The sequence below is a fragment of the Vombatus ursinus genome, unplaced genomic scaffold, assembly GCF_900497805.2.
Source record: "Vombatus ursinus unplaced genomic scaffold, bare-nosed wombat genome assembly UNPS02014818.1, whole genome shotgun sequence".
Classification (NCBI taxonomy): domain Eukaryota; kingdom Metazoa; phylum Chordata; class Mammalia; order Diprotodontia; family Vombatidae; genus Vombatus; species Vombatus ursinus.
The window spans coordinates 46,881,016-46,900,607 of record NW_020954596.1 but is presented as its reverse complement, the minus strand read 5'-3'; the positions used below and the strand labels follow the sequence as shown (position 1 = coordinate 46,900,607).

General features: G+C 39.6%; 1 protein-coding gene across 1 annotated transcript in view; it reads right to left on the bottom strand.

Moving 5' to 3' along the window:
• The window catches only part of PGM2 (phosphoglucomutase 2), a 32,619-nt gene extending 19,699 nt beyond the window's left edge, over positions 1–12,920 (bottom strand). The window contains exons 1-6 of the mRNA XM_027836301.1: positions 12,724–12,920; positions 9,507–9,674; positions 6,322–6,428; positions 3,098–3,182; positions 1,186–1,269; positions 894–1,087 (exon numbers count right to left, since the gene is read on the bottom strand). Of these exons, the coding sequence (XP_027692102.1) occupies positions 894–1,087; positions 1,186–1,269; positions 3,098–3,182; positions 6,322–6,428; positions 9,507–9,674; positions 12,724–12,846 (761 nt within the window). The 5' untranslated portion in view covers positions 12,847–12,920. The remainder of the gene's footprint in view (positions 1–893; positions 1,088–1,185; positions 1,270–3,097; positions 3,183–6,321; positions 6,429–9,506; positions 9,675–12,723) is intronic.
• Between the last annotated feature and the right edge of the window lie 6,672 nt (positions 12,921–19,592).

The window sequence follows — 19,592 nt, the reverse complement described above, 5'->3', positions numbered from 1 at the left end:
AAATAAGCAAAGGCATGGAGGTGGGAAAGTGTAATAAGTAAAGATCCTGTTAGCTCATGCCACCTCCTAAATGAGACCTAGTCTGATCCCCCTAGCTGCTAGTGCCTCTCTCCAAAATTACTCTGTACTTATTTTGCGTATACTTTGTATTTACTTCAACATGCCCACTTTCCTATAAAAGTCTCTCGAGGGTGAAGACTGTATGATTTTTGTCTTTGTATTCTCAGCGCGGTGCCTAGGCTGCAAAGCACACATAACAAATTATCATAAACATTTGATTATTACTTAAGACTTGCAAAGCAGTCTACTCCATGTCTCCTGAGTCAGATTCAAATGGGAAAAAACACGAAGACAAAGCCCAACCAGCCCTTAGAGCTTCAATACTATGCCCCACAGGGGTCTCACCTGATACTCCTGCTCTTTCCCGATGATAAGAGTTAACTCTGCTGAATGAGGGCCAGTTTATAAGCACCAGCCCAAAAGTCTGTCTGGCTACAGACACGTTCAGAGTAATAGAAGCTAAGGTGATGCCTTCACCTGGTTTACTGCAAATGGCTGCTCCCTTCTTGCTCAATAGATGAACTGCCTTGCTTCCTAATTGTGAGCTGCTGACCACTAACAGTTAGCTTCTTATTTAAAGTCTTTTTGCTTTTACATGTAAACAAGTCACTAAGAACCCCTCCAGGAAAATCTCAGGAGTTTGACGTCAATCAAGTATGTTGGTGAAACCAATACGTCAATATATAAAAAATCAGCTTTTGTATATTTTCTCTGTGTCTAGCACAGTGCATTTCAAATAGTCACTTTATGTTGGCTGAATGAATAGCTAAATAAATTAAACCACATATCTCAAATAAGGTTTTATTTGGCCAATACAGATAGGACTTATTTACCTATGAAAGCAGTATTTCTTTAAGTCTTCAAAGTAATCATTATTGATTGTATCGTATGGATCATGAAGAAGTGGGTTGTTATTAATTATACTGTCATCCCATGCTTTAGCCCATGGTTCCTGATTTTCTTCAATAGCTTGAGAAACTCCTTTGTCATGAGGAGAAATGATCTGAGCTCCATTATCCCAATAGACCTAAAGAATTCAATAAACATAAGAATTGGCAAAAGATTTTCACTGATGAACACAAGCCTAGTGCTTAAGTTCTATTTGAAATATAAGGGAAAAAATACCTTGTAACCATTATCCTGCTTTGGATTATGGGAGGCTGTGACCATGATTCCTGCACAAAGGTTCAGATGCGAAACAGTATAGGGCTGTAAGAATATTAGAAGATAATGAATAAACATTTTTGTGCACATTATGGTATGTACTTTCAAATGGATATTTTTATAGGTTATTTGTACTCATTAGTAATCTTTAAAATAACTACCACAGTTAAAAATGACAACATACCATTTAACTTTTAGGTGTCAGAAGCAAGCAGTTATAGACCCTGAATTAGGCACAGAAATGACTAGATAGCACTAGAATGCCTAAATTAAAGCATGATCAAGGAATTTTTTTCCAGGTGTGTTCTTCCTGATCAAGAGTGTCTCCAAATTTAGGTAGGCCATTTCTTAGACAACAGAGATAGTCTGACACCTGGTCAATTCCTGAAACCTTTCTAGCTCAGCAAAATGTATAATAGCTTGCTCAGTACTGACACAGCCTTTAAAAATCCAGGTTTCACCTCCATTTCACAATAAGGCAACAGATATAGGACTTTGTTAGAAATTATCTCAATTCTATGAAACCTTCCATCTCTCTCTACTTGCTGTGAATTCAAAAGTGGTATATAAATATGGGTTATTATTTACAGTTTCTCCAACATTTAGCACAGTACTATTAACAAAGTATGTGCTTAATAAATGTTTGTTAAATTCAACTGACTTTCCACAAAGTAGGTAAATGAATAACATTTTATTTTTATTTTACTACAATGCAAAACATCCACTGGCATCCAGATATTATCCACTGAAGATAAAAAATATTTTTTTCATCAGGTAACATCCAGATCTCTTTAATCAAATAAAAAATTTCAAGCTAAGTGATCTGCCATCTAGTGGCCTACATGATTAATTCCTATCATGTAGGATTCCAACAGCCTCCTATCAATATAATGAGAAATTATGTAAAAACAAATCAGTTAAAGTAACTTTTTTGTCTTTATGATACAGCTAACATTTCTATTTGATGCAACTAAAAGTGTGTAAATCATGCCATTGCTATCAGTCTTAAAAACGTATTAACATAAAAGACCACACTCTCAAAGTTCTATCAACTAGGGAGCAATAAGTCTTCACTGTAGCTCTTCTAATATATATTCATTTAAAGATTTAATGACTGTCCTACTAAATCATATGAAAAGTAATTTTTATTGGTCTCTTAAAATGAGACATCTCCCCAATTAGCAAAAAAGAAATAGCAACTAGGTTAAGTAATAAGACTGTTTGAATGCATTTCAGTCATAAATAATACGTCACTTAGTTATTAACTGAATAGTGAATCACTGATAATTATACAGTTGGAAAATTTCCAGAAAGTAAAATGTGAATATTAGATGAAAATACTTTTCAATGTAGACTTCTCTAAGTGTGTACAGAATAATATCAAAAACAATTAAAAAATAGGGGGCAGCTAGGTGGCGCAGTGAATAGAGCTCCAGCCTTGGAGTCAGGAATACGCGAGTTCAATGCAACCTCAGACACTTGACACTTACTAGCTGTGTGACCCTGGGAAAGTCATTTAACCCTGATCGCCTCACCAAAAAAAGCAAAAAAAAAAAAAAATTTAAAAATAAATTTAATTACTTAAGAAGAATAAAAGCAGAAAGAACATGGCACCATTCCTTTTAATTGCCACACATAACACTAAAAACTGTATACATTAGGCAAATTAGTTATAATGGTTCAAGAGTATATGGGAGAAGTCACATTGGATAGGGGAAAGGATATTTAATACATAGCTGCTAAGTTACTATAACCTATCATCCAATAAAATGCAAAAATTCCTTTCTTGTTTTTCCTATAAGTTCTATCTCATCCTTGCTCCTATTTTGTAACAGGAATAATTTAAAAAAGGGGGGGCGGAATGGTTACTTACCACAAAGGGAGTTGGTGTTATATTAGAAAAGAGATACACAGGAATTCCCTGACTGATAAAAGCTGTTGCAGCTAGCTGTGCAAACCTGGAAATGCAAAATTATACAGGAAAGTGAGGATTTCTTTGTTTATAAAGATATCAGAAGCCTTGGACAGAAATATGTACACACACACACACACACACATAATTATCATGTACTATTACCAACCCCAAACAAATTCATTCATTGAAAAAGCAAGAAAGAAAAAATACATGTAAATAATTTTTATACACAATAGACTGAGTAACACAGTTAGAGCTGAAAGGGACCTTACAGATCATTTAGTCCAACTCTGTTATTTTACAGATAACAAAAATGAGTCCCAGAGATGTAGGGACTGCAGCCAAGGTCACAGACAGAGCAGATTGATGATGACTCTGAGACTAGAATCCAGGTCTAATAAACAATTCAGTGAACTTTATGTTATAGCGCTTCTGGTGGCACAGTAGATAAAAGCTCCACTGTCTAATATGTTTGGGACTGCATCCTAATAATGAATGCTACTTCTGATACGTAAGTCAAGTATTTCACAAAGTCCTAACTCCTTCTGGTTACTGAATTTTCATAAGATTATAGATTTCGAACTAGAAGGAACCATATTATTTAGAATAATGGAACTGTTTTTAAATTATCTGTAATATAATGGCATAGAATCAATCCATCAACAACTATTTACTAAATGTCTACTATGTGCCAGGCACTGAAATAGGTGCTGGGGATACAAGTACTAAGAATGAAACAATGGTGCCTAAGCTGCATCTTAAAGGAAGAGAAGTTATCTATGAAGAGGAGGTGAGGGGAAAAATGTTTCCCAGACATGAGGGACAACCAGTGCAAAGGCACAGAGATGAGAGTTTTAGAGCCATGTGTGAGGATCTGAAAGGAGTTCAGTTTGGCTATATCCCAAAGTGCAAGAATGAAAGTAATGTCTAATCTGGCTAGAAGGATAACATTGGGTAGGACTTTAAAAACAAAACAGAGAAGTATAGAAGAATAAATGAGAGAAGGCAGAGAAGACACTTAAGGAACACTCACCTTCTGGGATTAAGAAGAAGATAAATAGCCAGCAAAGCAGACAGAAAAGAAGCAGTTAGAGTAGGAGTGGCACCTCTGAAGCCAGGGGAGAAGAAAATATCTAGTAGCAAGAGTGGACAAAAGTGTCAAATACTGTAGAGGTCAAGAAAGATCAGGAATAAAAAAAAAAAGACTAAAAAAAATTGTCATTTGATGTGGTAATTAGATGGTTGTGGTGACATTAGAAGGAGCAGTATCAATAGTGATGGGAGAGTGGAAAACAAATTATAGAGTTCGAGCAAGTATAAGTAGTGACAAAGTAGAGGGTCTGGGTGTAGACATTTTAAAAAAAGTTTAACTGCCCAGGGAAGTAAAGTGATTGTGTGAGGGGGTAGGGTAAGGTGAGGGTGGGGGTTATCTTCAATTATAATGGCAAACTCCTTGAGAATAAGGACTTGGTCTTGAATATTTTTCCCCCAACAAATATTGACACAGTGCTGGTTACATTGCCAATTTCTAATAAATTCTTCAAGACTTACAGAATCAATTTGACTTCAAGTGAGTAAATAATCTACTTCAAAAGATTTAGATTATGATCCACACTTTACATTATATTAATCAGAGTTAAAATGCTTCATTAAAAGAGCACTGTAGAGTGTTAAAACAGGAAAAGATGTCTGGAGGTTAGAGGTACTGGTAGACAGAGAAACAAAATGAACAATAAATGTAAACCAGGTCTAATTTAAAACCATACTTCAATAACTAACAATTGCATGCTTTTATCTTCAGGCTATATTGTGTCCAAAAACATCTTCGAACAACTATGGGGCTTCTTTGCAAAGGAAATCTCTAAACTCATACAAGTATACCATAAGCACACAAAAACATGATTCAGTATATTCTTTACAAATACAGAATAGTACTGTCTGGCCATTTAAAAATGTATATGTTAAAGAAATAATACAATGACAGTTTTTAGATGTATGCATTAAGGAAATAACATGCTTTCATTAAGGAGAACTTCAGAGAACATTTAGAACATTAGAGATGGAGGCTATTCAGAAGCACCTGGGTAGATCTCATTCCCCTTGATCTAAATATTTAATTCAGCAAAACTTTATTAGATGCCTACTGTGTGCAAGGCATAAGCTAGCCCCTTGAAATACAAAGTCAGAAATGAAACATTGGCTCCACTCTCAGAGAACTTACATTCTACTGCGGGATACATATAACTTGGAAAACTAAACAAAAAATAATTTGGAGAGAGAATTAACTAGGGGGACAAAAAAAGACTTCCCACAGGAATTAGTGCCCAAGTTAAACCTTGAAGGAAGCTAAGGATTCCAAGAGTTAAAAGCGAGAAGAGGATGCACTCTCAGTATGGGGGACAGTCTGTACAGAGACCCAGATGGTATCCCATATTAAAAGACATGGTGCAACGGTTTAGCACATATGCCAGTTTTAGTGTTTTTGTTCATGTGGGCTTGAGAACACTTAGCTCGATTGTCTCTGTAGCTCATCCTTCATTTTTTTTTTTTTTGGTGAGGCAATTGAAGTTAAGTGACTTGCCCAGAGTCACACAGCTAGTGAGGCTGGATTTGAACTCAATATGACTGAAAAATTTTCAATTTTTTTTTTATGATCGTAGCTATTATATTTTTACAATCTAAAATACTCACGTTAAGTAACAATGAGCCAGAATACCTAACTTCTAAATCAAGGGAAAATGTTGGGAAAGGATTAGAAGATTCTGCTTTATAACTATATATCAGGAAAACTATGCATGAGAATTCAGTGGATGTTGGGGTTGTGTATAACACTATGTGAGGCTTCCAGCTAATGTCAACGAGTTCAAAGAACAGAGTCTTGTAGAAGTAAGATAAAAGGAAAAGAAAAAAGGAAAAAAAAACATGATTGTCACTGAAAATTGACATAGTTCATTAGGAATTTTATTAAATTCTCATTAATTCTGTTAAATTCTATTTCTTTGATCCAAACTGAAAAGCAGAATTTACAAAATTTCCAAACAGAAATTGCCAACTATTTTTGAAGCTGAAAACCAGCTGTAAACTAGGCAAATGTGTCTAAATACTTAAAGTACTGAAGCAACGGTAAGAAGAACATAAAACATATTAAAAACATCAAACAATCTAAAAATTACTCAAAATACCTTTTGCTGCTACCTCCACTGGATGAGTGAGCTCGAGCATCAAAGCCAATCACCACACCTCTTTTCTTTAGATCACTGAAGGTTTTTTCCAAATATCTGCAGAATCCCTCAAATACCAAATATAATCCATATTAGAATTAAATTTATATTAGCTTTAAAATTAAACTTCTAAAAATTTTTCTCAAATCACTGGTAATAAAATAACTTCACAACACATTATACCATATGACAATTAGTGCCATTTTTCTATACAGTAAACTATTAAGTGAAATGCAAACAACTATGGGAAAAAAAACAAACTCTGAATTGAGTAAGTTTATTGGACGTCATAAAAGAAAATATAGAAAACTGAGTAATAAGTTTCACCAAATTACATATTATTTGAATTAAATTGATAATAACTTGATATTGACTTCAAAGTCTTATATGCTTTAACTACTGGCTTAAGAAGAGTTGTGCTCTTTAAAGAGCAACTAAGAACAACCAAAGTACCCTAGAAAAGAGCCCTTACATCTTAGTTTGTTTGGTTTTTTGGCGAGGCAATTGGGATTAAGTGACTTGCCCAGGGTCATAGAGCTAGTGAGTATCATGTGTCTGAGGCTAGATTTGAACTCAGGTCCTTCTGACTCCAAGGCCAGCGCTCTATCCACCACACCACCTAGCTGCGCCCTCCCTGCTTACATCTTAGTTTGAAGATTTATAAACAAAGGCTTTTAAATGATATGCTGACTCTGGACAGTGAGGTGGCGCAGTGGATAGAGCACGAGCTCTATCCTGGAGGAGGACCTGAGTTCAAATATGGCCTCAGACACATAACACTAGATGTGTGACCCTGGGCAAGTCACTTAACCCCACTGCCTAGCCCCCCCCCCCCAAAATATATATATATGTATATATAAATGATATGCTGACTCAATATGGGCACTTTGCCTCTCTCCCTAGCATATCAAGGCAGGCTTTCTTTTCTTTTTCTTGATATTCAAGATCATATTTGAAACAAGCAAAGAGGAAACAAACAAGAAAATATTAGGCGCTCATATTTTATTGGTTTCTCTAGAGAACACCCAGATACTCATTACAGTAATAACAATTAGTAAGATCCTGCATTGTGGCACTGAACTGCAGAAAATCTGTGGTTTAATCCCCAACACCTCTTAAGTAGTTCTTCGAGGTCCTCAGAACAAAGTCTAGACTAGACTAGACTACACTTTATGGAGCCCATTTCCCCAGGGAGGAAGATGGGCAAAGTGGTCACTAAGTCCTTTGCAAAGGCTGGAAAGTAATTTGATTCTAGGACATCTGGAGGTGGACAGATACAGGATGCAGATTAGTTTCAGTCCAGAACCCCTCGGGGCTGCCATTAATTAGTAAGCTGTTTGATCAAAGGAGGTTTTAAAGATTTTTTTTGTTTTGTTTGTTCAGTGATTTTTATCAATCTAGGAAACTTGCAGTGTTTCACTTTTTACTAATACAGATCCACGATGTACCTTTAACTTATATTTAATCTCAAAGGGTTGCCTGAGACACTGAGATATTAAGGTACTTGGTTTTGCCACATCACATAGCTAATATGTGTCAAAGACAGAATTTAAACCTAAGTCTTTCTAACTCCATAGTCAGCTCTGTGCCCATTCTATTATGCTGTCAGAATTATTCTTACCCACAAGTAAAATTGGCCTGAGAAAACAGAGTTCCACAGTATCAATGGCTGGGGAAAGGACTTTTGGAGGCTTACTCCTTATATTCCTATGGGTCAGGGAGCATTTTAGCAGTCTGGTATGGTGTTGTAGACCAATAATATCCCCATAGTAAACAAAAGGCAGGCTTTGAACGTGGGGTAAACTCAGCAATTTTTGCCCATAACTCTCACACATACACACACACACACACACACACACACACACACACACACGCGCGCACACACACACACCACGAGATTAGGCATCTACTTTTGTTGTACCTGTGCTATGAATTATAAAACCTAGACTACTTGTTAGACACCGTCATCATTAGTCAATCTAGCTAATCTTTATTTCATTACCATCAAAATTATATTCATGACAAGTAGGACAATTTTCAAAGTTAAATGCTGAATTTATTATTACACTCTGTAATGAAAGACTTGCAGTTTCATATATAGTCCTCTCTATTCTTCTATGTATATAAAAGTACTTATTTTATTTGGTGTTTAAGTTCAAAATAGAAAAACAAATGATATTTGAACAGAAACTTTAAAAAAGGCTTGAAATAACTACTTGTTTTGTGAAAGTTTCCATCTCAAGTGTTTTGGTATGTAATCAATTTAATAAGGACTCAAAGAATAAACAAATGATAATAGATAAAAATAGCAATATTTCTGCTTGCATTTCAAAGTGAAAGTAAGCAAATTAATTTCTTGGTTACTCTGGCAACTTTCTGAAAAAGCTCAGATACTTTATGTATTTCACTATTGTGAAAATATTTATCATGAAAACTGTTAATTTAAAGCAGGTTTGTGAACTTTTTTTAATAATTTAATAACAGTTTCAATATAAATCGCTTCCTTTGAAATGCTGTATGTTTTATATCATATATCAAAAAACATTCTTTTAAGAAGGCATCTAGGGGTAGCTAGGTGGTGCAGTGGATATAGCACCGGCCCTGAAGTCAGGAGGACCTGAGTTCAAATGTGGCCTCAGACCAAACACTTGACACTTACTAGCTGTGTGACTCTGGGCAAGTCACTTAACCCCAACTGTCTTTAAAAAAAAAAAAAGAAGGAATCTACAGATTTCTACTGCAAAGGGGTCCATTACACAACACTGTTTAAGAACCCCTTTTGTGGGGCAGCTAGGTGGCAAGGTGGATAGAGCTTGGAGTCAAGGGGTCAAGAGGTCAAATCTGGCCCCAGACACTTACTAGCTGTGTGACCCTGGGCAAGTCACTTAACCCCAGTTGCAAAAAAAACCCAAACAAACCAAAAAACCCTTTCTTAAAGGCAGCATGAGGCCTGAAACTTGGGTCATTAGTTCTCCATAGTACTAGTAGCACAAATAAACTATTCGGACCATAACCTACTAGTGTGATTCACTACACAGAGAATGGGTCAGAAAATAAATATGTAATTAAATTAGTTCTGCCAAAATGAAAAATATATATTGAGGCTACTATTAACAGAAATAAAGAAATAAAAAATAAATCAGTACCTGAGTGGTCTGAATAATAGTTAAGTCATTCATCTGCGCAATTCCTGGTCCCATCGCAGCTCGAAGACCAGCTGTTCCAAACTGCATTCGGGAACCAAAACATTTCTGTAGTTCTTCTCTATTATCATCAGCAATCATTTGTTTCACCATTTCTAAAGTTTTGGGATTCTATAAAACATAAACATATGCGCCACAATAGTCAAGTGATTAGTAGAATGAGAAATCTAAACTTTCAAATCACCAAAATGTAACTCCAACTCACATGAAAATTCATAAATATATATTATCTCTTTTAGGTTTCCTAATGCTATGGAACTTCAAAGCCAAATATTAACTTCTGTTTCTAGGAAGTAGAGTGTAAGAAAAGATGTATTATATATATTCAGTATTATGATAATACAATCCTATTGGAAACAATATTTGTACAGACACAATGACCAATCAGAATTTCAAAGGATTCATGATGAAATGAGCTATCCACTTCCGGATAGAAAGCTGACGGACTCAGAATGCAGAAGCCTGCTGTCTTCTCTTTTTTTCTTTCTTTTTTTTTTTTTGGAGGGAGGAAGGAAAGGGGGAACTTGTTTTGCCTATATTCGTTATTTGTAATGGGTTTGGGATGAGTTGTTTTTTTTTTGTTTGTTTTGTTTTGGTTTTTTGCTTCCTCGATGAATCAAAGGGAGAAGAGGGAGAGAATTCTGAAATGGAAAAAAAAATTGAAGGAAAAAAAAAAAGAAGAGTATGGGAGACTTTGGAAAGGCTCCTTAGTGAGGGTAACAGTTAAATGATGATCTCTATAAAACGTGACAATCTTCTACGCTTTATTTTGTTGTAATTTTACTTTTTCTTGCCTTAGTTTCCTTGCAAAGTTCTTATATTCCAGCAGTATCTCCACTGAATGAAGACTGTATCTAAGTCCACATCTGGACCAGAAGTCTTCACAGAAAACCCAAGTATCCCAGAGAGGCCAGGCTAGGATATGGATACTGGCAATAAATATGTTTTCTGGGATTCAGTGGCAGCTATTTCTGGTGTCTCGGGGATATTGTTTTTCCATAGGGCTGTACAGTAGCTTCAGAAAAAAGATTTAAGTGATTAATAAGCAAGCTGAAATTATATTCTTTTAAAGTAAATCACAACACATTCAAAATGATGATACTTAGACAGCAAGAAAAAGTTAAATCCTGTTCTATCTATATTCTGCCTTCTTTGGCAGAGATGTTTACTCCACTAATTGAAGACTGAATGGATAGAGCACCAGCCCTGAAATCAGGAGAACCTGAGTTCAAATTTGGCCTCACACCAACACTGGACATGTACTAGCTGTGTGACCCTGGGCAAGTCATTTAACCCCAACTGCCTTAAAAAAAAAAAAGACTGAAGAACTCAGTTGGCTAGATCCAGTTTTACTATCTATAATGTGAAATATGGTTTCAACAATAACAAAAAGGAGCTCTTTACATGATTCTATTTAATTGAAAATGGGAATATCTTGGTATTTGGACAAATCTGAAAATTTAATACAACTCATTTTTTAAAATATTTAGGAAAACAATGACTATCCCTAATAATATTGTGGAATAGCTGGCCTTTTAATTACAATAACTTACATTTGTTAACAAGCACATAGTGCTATTCACAATATATTGAAAATAGCAATGGATTTGAATCAGAAAACGTGGCTCCTTCATTTACCACCTGTGGACATGTCACTTAATGCGTCTCTAGCCTCAGTTTCCTGATCTATAAACTAGGTAACGATTTGTATTACCTAACTCAAAGGGTTGTTATGAGGGTAGCACCTAAATAAAACATAGGTGGCTGAGGACAATAAGGAGTACAGGGATATGAAAAAAAATGCTGGGATTTTTTTTTTAATCTCAATCCTCTTCTGACACTTGGTCCCACTCAGCTAGGAAAGGCTTGGAATAAAGTGCTTTTCACACAGTAGGCACTTCATAAATTTACTGTGGACCTGGATGAGACACAGTCCTGAAGTCAGGAAGACCTGAGTTTAAGTCCTGCCTCTGACATATACCCACTGTGATCCCCCTCACTGCCTTCACCAACTCTGTAAGACTCCATATCCAGAGAACTGTACATCCCATTAGTTGTAGTCATATTTCCCTATCCAAATGAAACCACAAGGCCAGTCCCTATCCTCATGGGCTGGCTGGACCATTGTCTGAAAACCAAGTTAGCTAAGTTCAGAGGCTTATCACTGAAGGCCAGTCACTCATAGGCACTGATTCCTTCGGCCAGAACAACTCTAGAAGGCTGTCTACCAAGTTAAGGATTGTGATTACCTGGGTAGCAGCAGGAGGGACACACTGATGAAATCACAGGGTTTTAAAGCTACTAAAGTGTGTGCATTTGGGGTTTGAGGAGTTCCTAACATTTTTGTGTTTACAATGGACTCCTCAGAATGTTTTTTAAATATATAAAATAAAACATATAGTATTACAAAAGAAAGGTTTTATTGAAATAATTATCAAAATATTTTTTAGAAAGTACAGGGACCCGGTCCGAGAAGCCCACAACTCTTCCCCCAGTTGAAGCTTTCACAGGGAGCACAACTTGCCCACTGCCCATCAGGGGGAAAGGACGTGCATCCACTTCATGCCCAGCTGGCCCGTTTGAGGAGCCCAGCCTCCCCTTCCTGCGCTGGGGAAACCCTGGGAGGCCCTGGGAGGAAAATAAATACGACTGGCCCACGGCCCCCTAGGGGAGCATCTGGCGGAGGATCTCTGGGCGTCCCCGGCCGACCCGGAGGCTCAGTTGTGGGGGCCTCCGGTCCAAGGGTAAGGTCCCGGCTCAGAGCCAATGGACATCCTCCCTGGAGGGCCTTCGGTGCGGGGGGCAGCCAAAGCTCGCCCTACCGTTCTACTCCTCGGGGTCTGCCCCCCACCCCAGGGGGCGGCGAAGGGGGGGCAGGAAGGGGGCTGAGCGGGAAGAGGAAGAAATTAATAAAGAAAGGGTTGTCTCCTGGAGGCCAGGGAAAGGGGGTAGGGGAGGAAAGGAGGATGGGGGAGGGGAGGACGGGAAGGAAGAAGTGGAGGAGGAAGAGAGAGATGGGGTGGGGAAGGAGAGGCGGTGGGGGGGGAAATAAGGGAAGAAAGGGAGGGAGAGAAGGAAAGAGGAAGAGGGAGGAGAGGAGAAAGAGGAGAGGGAGACGGAGGGAGAGGCAGGTGCGGCCCCGCCTCAACCCGACTCTCACCTTGTCCCACCGAAGCCACCGGGCAGCCTCCTGGTGTAGCCGCGAGTCCCCTCCCGGACCATCCCCCGCCGCCACCGACACGGCCGCCGATGCCGCCGCAGCCACCGCCGTCCTGGTCGCCATTCCGTCCAACTGCGTGCGAACCTGACTGCCTTCTTCACACTCGGACTCCTTACCTTCCCTCCCAGCTCTAAAGGAAGAGCCCGAAAGAGCCTCCGATTGGTTGAGAGCCAGCGCTCCAGCCCCGCACCCAGGCCGGTATTGGCAGCGCCAGGGGGCGGTGACTCACAGGAAAGAGCGCCGAGGCCCCGCCCTCAGCCCCAAGCCAGACCCGCCCTCGTGCCAGGCCGCTGGGGACTGGCTACTGTTAACTGAAAATTTTTTTAAATTAACAAACCTTTATTTTCCCTACCTCCTTCTCTACTTCCTCCCATTAAAAAAAGGAAAGAAAAGCATAAGTCTTGTAACAAATATTCATAGTCAAGAAAAATAATTTCCCACCCTAGCCACGTCCATAAAACGTGTTTCTTATCTTACTTTGAGTCTGTCACCTCTTTGCCACGAAGCGGTAGCACGTCTCCTTTTCTGTCCCCTGGAATCTCGGTTGGTCATTGCAGTGGGCAGAATTCTTAAGTCTTTCAAAGTTTTAACAAGCATTTATTGAACACTTTTGAGCATGTGCCAGGCCCTGCGCTAACCAAACTGGAGCAATGTAAATACAAAAAATGAAATCACCTTTATTCCCAAGGAGCTCACATCCTATGAATGAAAGGCGAAATAATGTGTACTTATATGAGTACACAGATTAAATATGTTTGGGGTTCTGGAGCATGCACAGATCCTATTGTCTTATTCTGCTGATACAACCCTTCCCGGGAGTTTGCTTCCAGGCCAATCGTGAGGATATGCAAAAGTGCGTTGGAGAGATTGGGAAGCGTTATGTGAACATTCTGTTTCCCCTTGGCTAACCGTTTGATTGGGAGGAGCCTTTTTCAAACTATTGCCATATTTTATGACTGCCATCTTTAGCTCATTCACATCTAGGGGATTTGGGTGACTCCCTCATAGTGTCCCACGAGAGACCATCTGGTAAGGGGAAGGGCCTTCGGGTCTTCTTCCACTCTAAAGCCATATGACCCTAAGAAATGAGCCTCAGACCTCAGCCTTTTTGTTTGGTCTTTTCTATTCTAGGTGAAGAGAATAGAGTCTTAGAAGAGTTAGCTTCAGAGATCCTGGAATAGGAAAAGGAAAAATTAAGTTTTCTACCCAGTCCAGCACCCATACCTCAAAATCAGGAAATGATTTTCAGGAATGACCTTTGATTTCTCTTCCCAGTGGAAGGACTCACCCCAGCACCCCAAGGCAGGTCACATCTGGATATGAACTTGGGGGGACCAATGCTATGTAGGAATTCAATTAAATTGTGAGCTTTCCTCCCAGAGACCATGAGGATAGAGGGGAGATTATATCTCCAAGGTACAGGGGGCAATGCACCTATATTTGTGCCACATCTCTGGAATAAGTATTCCTTTGTAAAAACTACTCAGTAGTTAGATGTAACTAGGTGCCAGTCACTGGCCTTTAAGAAGGAGAGTGGAGTATGGAGGAACAACTTAGCTTATGGGGGCTTGAAGTGGTGGTTCACCCCATAAAAATGAGGACACTTAGGCTAGAGAGGTAGTGAGTTGCCCAGGGTCACTCAGGTAGAAATCCAGATCTTCGGATCCCAAACCCAGTGTTCTCTGGACTCTACCACTCAGATTTCTCATTAGACTAATAACTATGGCATGGCAGTATGTAACACACTTAATGTGCACTAAAAACTGAATACTTTTTATCAGGGAAGAACCTTTGCTTGACAAGAACTAAACACAAAGTTCTATGGGCCTCATTTTCCTCTCTTATAAAATGAGGGCTTTGGACTACATGATCTCTAAGGCCCCATCTAAATCCAGTGAGTCTAAGAGTCATATGGTTTATCTCACTAGAGCTTGACCCAATCAAAAATAGTTTATCCACTCATCGATTCATCCGATGATTTTTTTTCTGCACCAGGTAAGGCCAGGTCCATGATGTCTCCTTGCTGATGCCCACATACCTTCCCACTTTCTTCCCAGCTCCATTAAATCTAACCTAGACTTTGAGAGTAATGATACCAGGGTCTTGAAATTGTCATGAGGATAAACACAATGATACTTGGATAGCTTAAAAGAAAAAAAAACTTCCTGTCAAACAGAAGTACTGCTGCTTTTTTTTTTAAGCCCAGAAAAGGCTATCTTAGAGAACTGAAACAGGAAGCAACTTTCCTAGTAATAAAGTGTCCAATGCCCATAGGAACCCAGTTTCCTGACATCACTAGTGATCTCTGGAGTAGGGCATAGCTCTTCATCTGCTCTCCCTGCCATTCCCCAAATGTGCTTTCTTTCTTTCTTTCTGTCTTTTTTTTTTTTTTGGAGGCAACCTGGGGTGACTTCCCCAAGGGTCACATAGCTAGTAAGTGCTTGAGGCTGAATTTGAACTCAGGTCTTCCTGACTCCAGGACTGGCACTCTATCCACTTAACCACCTAGCTGCCCCCAAATGTGCTTTTCAAAACTCTTAAACAACCTTGGTGTGGTAGAAAATTTTGGATTAAGAACATCAGCATGCCACAGTGAAAAAAGGCCTGGATTTGTGTCAGAAATCCTGGGTTCAAATGTTGCTCTGCCAGGTGCTAGCTAGATGACCTAGGCAAGTCTTGACTTCTCTAGTCCTCAGTTTCCTTATCTGAGAAATGACTAGTTGACTTGCTGAGGTTTCTTCCAGCTCTAAATCTATGATCTTGTGTTCTGTGTTAAAGCTCCCACCCTGACTCTTCTAAGCTATGTCGCTTAAAGGAGAGTCATTTAGCCTCTCCAGGACTCTATTTCCCTGTCTGTAAAATGGTGATACTAATACTTTTACTATCTATTACTACACATTCTTCAGGATTCCTGTAAAGAAAATGGCTAACAAACTTTTGTAAATTCAAAGGTGCAGGAACCCATTAAGTGAAGAAATTTTATCACTGCAGATCTGCAACTCCTATGCAATTATTTAAACAAGATTACAGAGAATGCCTAAACCCCTGGATACCGAGTGAGAAGAGATATCAGATGTTTTCTAGTTCAAATCTCCATTTTACCAACAAGGAAACTGAAGTTCAAGGAAGTTAATGAAATCGCTGAAGGTCACACAGATTACCGAAGTGGGGAGGGGGGTAGGGGATTGAGCAGTGATCTGCCCAGGTTTACACAGCTAATATGAAGGCTGGATTGGAAAGAACCCAGGTCTTGCTGGCTTCATGGTTTGCTCTCTCGATACACTATGCCATGTCGCCCATTTATGGGGATTACAATTATTGGGGTTACAGACAGCGTGGCATAGTGGATAAATAAAAACATATAAATAAATGAAATAGCCAGGAAGACACGAGTTCGGGATACCCCTGCCCCTACCACCTTGACACATACTAGGTAGGCCATCCTTGGCAAGTCACAGCCCTATAAATGCCCTAACCAGGTCTGTGATTGTACCCTCCAAGACCCCTTAGGGAGACTGAAACTTGCCTGAACTTTCTACTTACACACTAACTGACCTCCAGACCTCTTCATCCCTGCTGTTCAGATTCTTTACCTTAGCTCAGCTCAGCTCAGCAGTCACCTCCTTCCTTCAATGTTCCAGGAGCACCTTCCTTATCTTTCTCTTATCCCAATCACTTTCTATCTTACACTACTTATATTTGTTTACCTGATGGATTCATTTAGTGGAATGTAAACTTCTTAATGGCGGGAACTGTTTTTCAAAAAGTACATTTTATGGATGCCTATTGCTATTATATTGTAATCATTGCCTTCCTTCTTCCCCATTCTTGAACCCTCTTTTGTGACAAAGAAAAATGAACCAACAAAAATCATTTAATATAGTGACTGAGACTGAGTGGCAATAGATAGAACGTTGGGGAAGGAAGCAGCTAGAGTCTCAGATCTCCACGGGTGGCACAGCAGGGAAAGTGTTATAGAGGAGGTAATAGGAAAGAAAGGTAAGATTTCAGAGGGAGATTAAACAGTGGGAAGGACTGGAACCTAAGGGTCTAGGCAGGAAAGTCATTAGCACTGCTGAGGAATGGGGAGGAGCTCAGACTGATTGAACACAGATTCCTATTAGGGGGCACTTTTTTTATTAATTAATTATTTTTTGTTTTGTTTTGTTTTCAACATTCACTTATATAAGATTTTGAGTTCCAAATTTCACCCCTATTCCTCTCTTCCCTTCCCCAAAATGCCATGCTATCTGATGGAGGCTATACACAATCATATTGAACATATTCCCACATTAGTCATGTTGTGAAAGAAGAATTAGAACAGAAGGGAAAAACCATGAGAAAGAAAAAAAGAGAGAGAAAATAGTATGCTTTGATCTTCATTCAGATTCCATAGTTCTTTCTCTGGATGTGGATATCATTTTCCATCATGAGTCTTTTCAATGCCCTAGTTTTAAAGCTGAAGGAACAGAGGTGGAAGTAACAACTTGCTCAAAGTTATAAAAGTCCTAAGTGGCAGCGGCCAGGATTTGAACTCAGAATCTACTGGGATTTCTATTGTAGGCGAGGCAGAGAGTGGTTTTTAGACGTGTTGAGGAGGGGACTGAAAAGAAGGCTGAATAAGAAAGACCAAAATACTGGCTCCCAGTCACACAAAGCTGTTGGGGGCTGGGTGAGCAGTGAACTCATTTCTTTTTTAAAGGGCTAGAAAAAAAAGGAAAATGCAGAGTCTGCAATTTCTCTAGAACTAAAGAGATCTTTTCCCCTGAGAAACTTCTCAGAGATGTTTCTGCATGACAGGGAATAGGGACTGGATCTGTGATTTCACTTCACTGTATAAGGAATTTTCACATGAGAAAACTCCCTCTACCCAAGCAGAGAAGCATCTTTTCTTTGTCATTTCAGCGTCTCTAGTCCCCACTCTCTGAGGCCCTGAAGGTCTACATTTTACTCACCTCCCTCATTCCCACAGAGTTCTCTGGACCTGGGGAAAGTTGAAGGAGGCTCTATTGTCTTCCATTGACTCAAGCCTTCACTAAATATGTCTGCCTCTTTTTAAGCTGCCAAAGACTTTTACTTCAATTCAACTCAGCCATTTAACAGCAGATTAGTTTTTGACAAAGGACGATTGACTTTAAAGGAAGAGCAGGAACCAGCATACACACATTACCTTGATTGCTTCCAAAAACAAAAAGAGAGAAGACATGTGACACAAACAAACAAAAGTTTTTTTTTTTATATCAGACTGCTGCGTCAGAAATCAGAATACTTCAACAGAGGGACAATTCTACTAAGAAACCTTGGCATTCAGGGGACTCACAAATTAACTGACCAATGGAAAGCTAAGCTGTATAAAGTAACTGAGAGACTGGGCAACTTGCCTGCTTATATAGTCCCAGTGAATGGAGGAGACCCTGTGAAGACTACTCACTGCAACCTCTTATTGCCCATGGCAGAGTTAGTTGGACTTTCTCATGAGCAGGTGGAGAGTGATGGGGTTGGGATCTGGACCCCAGAAAGGAAAAATCCTGGACTTTCCCTTATGGCCAAATCTCTGACTTTCCCCTGAGTCTATAATTCCATCAACTGGCCTCTCGTTGTAGCTATGCCTAATCTCCCAATTCTATGTTACCCTTAACCTAGCCTAGCCCTTCATTGTTTTAGGGTTTGTCATAAGGTATGGCCGCCCAGCCACTTTCCACGCTTAATCCTAGCCAGGCTCCACTTTCCCTTGGCCTCCTGGTCCAGGTCCTTGGCATTCTATTACCTTACGGTCCCCTCAGGGTCACTCCTAGATCTCTCTCACAGTCTTTCTCTATATAAAGTCCATCTTATCTCCATTAAGGCGCTCAGATTCTTAAAATCTAGACACTACTTAGATTCTTATGATCTAGCGAATAGCTCGGTAATGTTTACATTACTTAAGAGTCTGGTCAATATGACAGATGTTCTAATAAACCTTGTCTTTGGCTGAAAAAAGGCTTGGGTCGAATTCTTTTTGGCAGGACCTGCATGTTGTCATTTTGGGGTCCCAGCACCCCTAAACCTCTAAACCTCAACAGAGAGAACTGATGGACACTCCCCTAGGAAAATGAGGATGAGGAAAAGAGACTGTCTATCAGCTGTACAAAGGCTTTCTGAACTAGATATGGGCACTGAAAGTGATGTTACCAATGAAGGAATCTGTGTATATTATTGCAGGGCAGATGAACTGAATGCAGAAGCAGTTTTCACGCCCAAATTGCTACGGAAGCTCTTAGAGTAACATTCAACCCAGGGAGCATGAACATACCGATAACATGGTTGCCAGCCTAGGTGTAGACACACATGTCTGCAATAATCCTGATGGTCAGCCCATATTAACTTCTAGTTCTGAAATTAAGAACAGAGAGATCAGTCCTATCAAAATGACAAAGTGATCAAAAGTTAGCTGGAACTTGATCATATCCCCTAGACCAGGAGTGGGGAGCCTGCGGCCTCAAGACCACATGTGGCCCTCCAGGTCCTCAAGTGCAGCCCTTTGACTGAATCCAAACTTCACAGAACAAATACCCTTAATGAAAGGAGGTGTTCTGTAAAACTTGGACTCAGTCAAAAGGCCACACTCAAGGACCTAGAAGGCCACATGTGGCCTCGAGGCCGCAGGTTCCCCACCCTTCCCCTAGACTAACAATATTTAAAGGAGCAGATGAATGTAATTCTACCTGAGCACCCTTCCCTCTCTGAGGAGAGTAGAGTGGTGGCCTCCAACTCCAGCTTCCCTCTTTCCCTCCTGGCAGGAATGAAAGTCTCCCTTGGAGAAGGGATGG